The sequence below is a fragment of the Nannospalax galili genome, unplaced genomic scaffold (genome assembly GCF_000622305.1).
Source record: "Nannospalax galili isolate Female #2095 unplaced genomic scaffold, S.galili_v1.0 scaffold540, whole genome shotgun sequence".
In the NCBI taxonomy this organism is placed as follows: Eukaryota; Metazoa; Chordata; class Mammalia; order Rodentia; family Spalacidae; genus Nannospalax; species Nannospalax galili.
This window is the reverse complement of record NW_008348613.1, coordinates 150958-159026: the sequence shown is the minus strand read 5'-3', so window position 1 is coordinate 159026 and position 8069 is coordinate 150958. Positions and strand designations below refer to the sequence as shown.

The following is an 8069-nucleotide window of genomic DNA, read 5'->3' as shown; positions in this document are numbered from 1 at the left end:
AAGTAAATTGAGACATCTGACTTACTTTGTCCTCTAATTCAGTGATAGCTTGGAGATCTTTTCAGCTCATTATCTCTATATAAACTGATAATTTTTTTACAACTCCATACTCTGCCATTATGTGGATATAAATTAACCAGTGACAAACTTTCACTTGGTTGTCTCCCAACATTTACTATAATAGACACTGCTACAATAAATGAATGACCTTGTACAAATATATGTATATATCTATATGAATCTATAATGTTGATCAATACTGATCTTGGTGTAGAGTTGTACTTTTTTGCATTTTCAGTAGCAATGAGTACGTTAAAAGAACTTTCAGGTTTTCATCAAATTGGACATTAATTTTTAAACTCCGTATTATGAAGTTTAGCTAACAGAGTTAAAATGTAGTCTTAAATGCAGCTTGATGTTTATGTAGCCACCTGTATAACTATCAAACAAAAATGCCTAACATTTCCATCGCCCCTCAGTCTCATCAATCCCAATAAACGCCCACTTTACCATGCAAGCACCAGATAATTCTGATCTTAACATACATTAATTGTACACATGTTACCTTGTCATTTCCACATGAGCATATATTGTACATTGATCAAAAATACTTACCCTTAGCTGGGCAGGGTGGTACACACCTTTAATCCCAGCACCCAAGAGGCAGAGGAAGGTGAATCTGTGTGAGTTCAAGGTCAGCCTGGTCTACATGGTGAATTTCAGGCCAGCTGGGGCTACAGGGAGACCCAGTCTCAAAAAGACCTTAAAAAAAGTATGCACCCCTGTACTCTCTGCTCATCTTTCACATCATCCTGGCCCCCCTAGTAGTAGCTACATGTCACTTCTACTTTTCATGTTTCCACTTAAGAATGAACGCATGCAATCCTTATCTGTCCGGCTTGTATCAACACATCTTCGCTATTCTGATTTCTATCACCAGGGGGTTGTTCTTGAACTTCACTGTAATAACACATGTATTTAGTCTGGTTCCACTTGGGAACTTTGTAGTCATCTGTTTGCATATACCCTGCATTATTTTCCTATTGGCTCAGTATTTCATAGACATTTTGCCTTTGCATTTCTGAAGGTTTTCTACATGTGAACAGAACTGTCTACAAACACTATCATATCTTTTAATTTAGACCAACTGTTCTTGAGTATATTCCAAAAAGTGCAATGTTTTAAGACAGGATATTTCTATGTACTTAGTTGGCTGGAGAGCTGACACAGCTGTTAAAGGCTAACAATGAAATGTCAAAGTGGTGGAACCACATTACAGTCCTGTTGGCAAGTACAGGTACTACATGCTTCACAGTCATCACATGATAGCATTGTCAATTTCTTAGCTTTCAGTTATCCAACGAGGTGTATATTCATCTTATTTTCATTTTCATGCCAGCCACTTCCATATTTTCTTTTGTGAAAATCTTGGCAGTATTTTGTTCTTTTTTTTTTAAACTAGCTCACCCCTCTTACTAATTGACATTATTTTTTTTATTTTATGAGTTTTGCCTGCATATATGTAAGTGCACCACTGCAAGGTCCAAAGACGGCATTGGATCCCCCGGAACTGGAGTTACAGATGGTTGTTAGCTGCCATATGGGTGCTGGGAACTGAACCAAAGTACACTGGAAGAACAGCCAGTGTTCTTAACTGCTAAGCTATCTCCCCAGCCCATTGATTGGCATTTTAAAAAAATGAATTTAGGCCAGGTATGGTGGCACATGCCTTAATTGCAGCACAAGGGAAGGTAGAGGAAGGAGGATCTCTGAGATAAAAGCCAGCTGGGTCTATATAGTTCCAGGCTAGCTGGAACACAGATATAATTTTTTCTTTTTTAAAGAGAGCATAGGGTAGTAGTTTATTTACAGACGAGTGGGTGCCCCATATTTATGGCTGTGCCATAAAGTCCATACTCAAATACAGATCCTGTCACCTCCCAACAGCTGCACAAAATTGTGAGAGAGGTGCTTCTTGGTGTTCTCAGCTTATATATCATTTACCCCTACCCCCACATGTAGCTAAGGTCGACTGATTGGGTGGGAGGGGTAACTGACTCCCCCCTCGACTCCTTGATGAGAGTGGGAAGGAGATGTGACTATAACTTGCCGGCACAGTGGTCAGAGGACATTTCCAGTTAACACTCCACCCCTTCCTCTGGCTCTTACATTCGTTCTGCCAACCTCTTCTGCAAAAGTCCCTGAGCCTTGGAGGGGGTGGTAGGTATGGAATGATCTTCCTCCCACTGTGGCAAGGCAATGAACTTTCGGGTCTCTGCATCATCTGTTTTCCATGGGCTGTTGGCCAGTTTGAGTGGGATTCCATCTACTATAAAACAGCAAGAAGCAAGAACATCTAAACAATGACTGCTATAGCTTAACCTATGGGTGTAAATGCTTGGTCGGTACTTTAGCAGGTGCGTCATTTCCATCCAACGGCCACGCCAAATGAGAAAGGCCCATGAGTATGATAGCTATCAATATAGTTGCATCAGGTTGCACTGAGATCTGTGTCTTTAAACTCCCATAAGGTGAGGGGCTAGGGAGATGGCTCAGTGGTTTAGAGCACTTGCTATTCTTTCAGAGGACTGAGGTTCAGTTCCTAGCATCTACATGGTAGCTCACACCACTGTTTGTAACTCCAATTCCAGGGGATTCAATGCTCTCTTCTGCCCTCCATGGGCACCAGGAACACAAATGATGCACATACACACATGCAAACATGCATCATACATATTAAAAAATCAGTGAGTTTTGCCACAGCAATGTCAGGTTAATAAAATGGAGGCCAGGGGTGGGAGGAATGGCTCAGCAGTTAAGAGCACTGGCTGTTCAAGAGGACCTGGGTTTGATTCCCAGCACCCACATGGTGGTAACAGTAACTCCAGTTCCAAGGGGTCCAACACTCTCTTCTGGACTCTGCACAAAATGCAGGTATATGGTGCACTTACATGCAAGAAGGACAATCTTCCACATAAAAATAAGAAAATATTGGAGCTGGAGAGATAGCTCAGCAGTTAAGAGTGCTGGCTGTTCTTGCGGAAGACCCAGGTTCAAATCCCAGCAGCCACATGGCAGCAAACTATCCATAACTCCAGTTCCAGGAAATCCAACACCTTCTCACTGCATGGGTGCATTTACATACATGCAGGCAATACACACATACACTTAAAAAATACTTTAAATAATATTTAAGAAATAAAATGGAGGCCAGCATGGTCTACAGAGTGAGTTCAGGCCAGTTAGGGCTACAGGGAGACTTATCTCAAAAGGAAAAAAAAAAAAAAAAGATGGGTTTGAGAAATCAAATTTTTTAAGTTTCCTTACCTTTTTTCATCAAGCTAAAGATCTTCCTACAACCTAGTGCTAGATTAACAACAAATATTTGCTCAATCAATGGTTTTTCCCCCTTTCATTAATGAGGTAAGCATATTTCCCAATATACACACACCCTTTCCTTTAGGTATTTGCCTTAGAAATTTTAATACACTGCCAGTGACCTGCCTAACATTGGATTTGTCCCACATTTTAGTAGCACCAGCTAGTCAACAAAAAAGCCTTGCAGCTCAATCACCGATCACTTGCAGAATGTGAAAATATAAACATACTGTGTCTTGTTACTCTTGGATGCTGACCAATAACTTAGAATAACAGGGTTTGTTGTTAATTCTGCAATTCTACACCTGTAAATGATCTTGAATTATGCTCTTTCAGGCTCAAGTTTACTCACTGTTTTTCTAAATTTCTATGACAATGTAATCATAAGTAGATATTGCTGATTATGTGTTATGTTACACCATTAAGTCTCAAAGTGTGTTCGTGTGGGTAAAATCCCATGGTTGTTAAGCTTAATTTAAACCTGAAAGAGATCATTTGAACTAACATTTCTGAAGTCTTGATTTTTTTTGAGACAGTAACACAGGTTTGTCTCAAATGATGTAGCTGAGGATAGCCTTAATGTTTGTATCACTTGTATTCCCACTTTCAAAAGTATCAGATAAAATAAGTAAAAAATGCATCTGCAAAAAATCATGAATTCAGTTATTTTAATATACAACTACCTTCCCAAGTACTCTCCTAATTAAATGTTAAAACTAAATTTTTATAGAAAGCTAAGAGTTTTGAATGGGCAAGAATGGTAAAGTTTCACCCATTTACAAAACTTTAGGGAATACAGTGTTTACCTGAAGAAAAACAAAAATGCAAGGTATTATAGCTTAGCACTTAAAAATAATCCTTTATTATTTTATGTGTATGAATCTATTGCTTGCATGTATACAAGTGCACCTGTGTCATGCAATGCTTGTGGAAGAAGAGGGCATCAGATCCCCTGGAACTGGGGTTATGGACAGTTGTTAGCTGCCGTGTGGTGCTAGAATCCAAACCTGGGTGCTCTGCAAGACCAGTGCTCTTAACTGCTGAGCCCCACCTCCCTTAGCACTTTTTCTGTGAAGAAAATCTTATATCTCAAAAGCCGGACTTTTAGACCCCACTCAGTCCTGAAGAGAACAGTAGGTGGGTTTCTTTTAAAACTTGGATCAAAAAGGAAAAGGGAAAAGACATGACTGTAAAATATTCAGTAGGGCACAAAACCGTAATATTTGGAATTTTCAAGTACACTTTCCATACGAAGAAATATCGACCAAAGATTTTTCAATTTTATGTATATGAGTGTATTGTCTGAAAGTGTGTTAAGTGCACCCATGCCATAAAATGCTCGCGGAGGTCAGAAGGTGCTGGATTCCCCTGGAACTGGAGTTACAGATTGTTGTTAGCCACCAGGCAGGTGCTGGGAATTGAACCCAAGTCCTTTGCTAGAGCAGCCAGTGCTCTTAACTGCTAAGCCATCTCTCCAGCCCCTCAACTAAAGATTTTAAATTCGACTTTATTTGTAGTGTGTGTGCACGCACGCGCGTACGTGCACAGGGGTGTGCGATGACATATGCACCTGTGTCACAGCTCTTACATGGAAGAAATCAGTTCTCTTTCACCTCTACCACGGGGACCCTGGGGATCCAATTCTGCTTGACGTGCTAAGCCATTTTGGGGGACCAGAAATGTCAATCTGCATAGTAGAGAATGTATAACTGGTTTACTCATCAGTTGAGAAGTATAAACAAATACATGATGAGATATGTTACAAAATGCAATTACAATTTCTATACCCTGATCTCCCATATTTGCTGTTTTCCTTTTCAGATAAACACATTTTAATATCAACTCTGGTGATTGCTGGCACAGTAACACTGACAGTTTTTGGACTAATCATTTGGTTCCTCTACAAAAGAAACTCTGGCTCTGGTTTCACCACAGTTTTTTCAACAGCATCCCAATCACCTTATAACGACGACTGTGTTTTGGTAGTTGCGGAAGAAAATGAATAATGCTGTTCAATTGGACTAAATTTTTGGTAATATCAAGACCATGATACCAAATTCTTTGATACTAATTCCTTGCAAGATTTTTATATAAATCCTAGCATAAGAGAACTGCAGCTTGTATTATATTCCTTACTCTTGTAACAGTATTTTCATTTCAATTTAGTTGTGGGTTACTATAAAAGCAGATTTCATGAATGGAACAATCTTGCACGTAATTAAGGAGTTTTATCCATTTCAAATGCAGAACATTTATTTCATTGAGAAAGGCCCTAAAGTAAAAGTTGATAGTGTTAAAATCCAGCCTACTTGTCTATTTTATCTTCCCCTTCCATTTAGATGTTTAATTTATTCCTGTCGCCCCAGAGAAACCATATATTTTATGTGCACTTATTAACTTACAAAGGAATGAGAACCCAGTGCCTAGCCCCCCTCCCAACCCCCCTCAGCTCAGAGCCCGCCATTATCAGACTGCGCACGACTACCATATTCTCTGCTAGCATTCGCGCATGCCTCAGGGGACAGCGATCTCGCCCCAGGTCCACAAGAGTCAGTCCATCCTGTCCTTGAGCAGCTGCAGGGCACACCGGCGGCTCACAGCTTCCATTCCGATGGCTCCCAGCAGCCCCTTCGTAGGCCACGTTCTGCGTCAGGCCACACCAATTGGAGGAAGTAGCCAATGGGAGACAACTCCTTTATCTGATTTTAAAGTAGATCCTGGTTGGGCATATAGTAGCCCACATCTAAACATCCCAGCACTGGGGGAGGCAAAGGCAAAGTGATCTTTTGTGAGATCAAGACCAGCCTCGTCTACATAGTGAGTTCCAGGTGAGCATGTGCTACAGAGAACCTGTCTTAAAAACAAAAAACAAACAAACAAAAAACCTATACACATGAATATCCCTGAAGTTAGCTACTGTGGTTATTTATCAATTCCTTTGTTATTTTGCTTTGATTGAGATTTTAATACTCCAGACTCCACTTAACTTGTTTACAGTTTGTGATTACTTTTATATGGATGTGAGACCATAAGTAGTATTTACTTAGGACTAATTACAAATTAGAATGTACAGATACTCAAGATTACAGATATATCTAAGGAGGAATGGAGATAGAAAAGGCTGGAAAGGGTTTTTCTTGGGCTACAGTATCTTTGCCTGCATAAGGTATCACATTCTCTCAGAACATTAAGATTTTGATGACACAAAAACCATGCACGACAAGACTGAGGAAAACATCAAGTACGACTACAGTGACGATGCTCACGTTTTGGTACCTTTACCATGCATTTGAAGACAGAAGTGAAAAACAAGTCATCAGTGGTATAAAAATGGAAGTTCCAGCAACTGCTTCTCTTTAGCATTTTTATGTCAAAAACAGTACTGGAAAACAGTTAAGTTTCAGCTTATGCCACATGTTTTCATGGACCACTACAAATCAGAAATACCCCTTATCACAATTAATGGCACTACTTTTTTCAATAAATTTGTCTGTTTGGGGAATAAAGTCTCTGTTGACAGTCTGGCCTCAAACCCACAATCCTCTTGGCTGAGATTACAGACATAAGCCATCAGGCCCACCCATGTTACTATTGGTGATAGATGCTTATTAAAAGTGTCATAATAGCTTACACTACATGTGATGGTTTGAATGAGAATGTCCCCTACGGCTTCTAAGTATTTGAACATTTTGTCCCCAGCTGGTTTGTAGTGGTTTTGGCAGGTTTTAGAAGTTGTGACCTAGCTGGAGGAAGCACATCCCTGGGGATGGGCTTTGAGAGTTCTTATGCCTTGCCAGATTTCCAGTCACTCTGCTTCCTGTGCCTGCTTGAAGATCTATCATTCAGCTTTCTGTTCCTGCCAGCTTTGTGGGAATTGTAAGCCAAATAAATTCCTTCTATATGTTGCCTTGGTCACGGTATTTTATAACATCAACAGAAAAGTAATATACTAGGAACCTTACACAAAAATTATTCTGTAAGAAATTGAGCTATTTCATTATTTGTGAAGTACCTCAAATGTCTATTATTGATGGCACTAACAGTGAAGGGTAACTTGCCATTCCTCCCTACTTTTCTTACCCTAATCCTATAATCAATCTTATCACACTAAAACTGATTATAGTTAGGCAGTATCTAGTTAGCCACAAGCCACTTGTGACTAATTAAGGTAAAATTAATATAGTTTAAAATTCATTGAATTACACATTACCTCCACTTTAAGTGCTCAAATCACACATGGTTTGTTAGTACCATATGGAGCAGCATATACTGCAGAACAGTCATTACAAAGTCTCACTGGACAGCGCAACTATAGATTTAACCTTTCTAACAATTGACTTGATGGCAGTTCTAAAAATTCAGTTAAAAATTATCTAATCAACATGTGATTTCAATTTAAATTGGTCTAGAGGAGCCTGGTAGTGCTGAATCTTAATTTTTATGTTATGTATTTGTATATGCTTGTGTGCAGGCCAGAGGACAATCTTGGGGACAGGGTGTTTCTCTAGTGCTATTTACACTTTGAGATAGGCTAGTTTGATTGGCAAGTGAATCTCAGAGATAGAGATTTGCCTCTCTCTGCTTCCACAGCCCTAGGATTATAAGCACGTGCCATTAGGGGATCTGTGTGTGTGTGTGTGTGTGTGTGTGTGTGTGTGTGTGTGTGTGTGTGTGTGTGTGTGTGTGTGCAT

The 8069-nt window shown here is 39.7% G+C and overlaps 1 protein-coding gene across 2 annotated transcripts in view; it reads left to right on the top strand.

Moving 5' to 3' along the window:
• The window catches only part of LOC103744080 (lymphocyte antigen 75), a 148084-nt gene extending 142403 nt beyond the window's left edge, over nucleotides 1–5681 (top strand). For both annotated transcript variants that reach the window (XM_008845737.3, XM_008845736.3), the window contains one exon: nucleotides 5200–5681. In XM_008845737.3, coding sequence (XP_008843959.1) covers nucleotides 5200–5384 — 185 coding nt within the window. In that variant the 3' untranslated portion in view covers nucleotides 5385–5681. The remainder of the gene's footprint in view (nucleotides 1–5199) is intronic.
• The last annotated feature ends 2388 nt before the right edge of the window (nucleotides 5682–8069 follow it).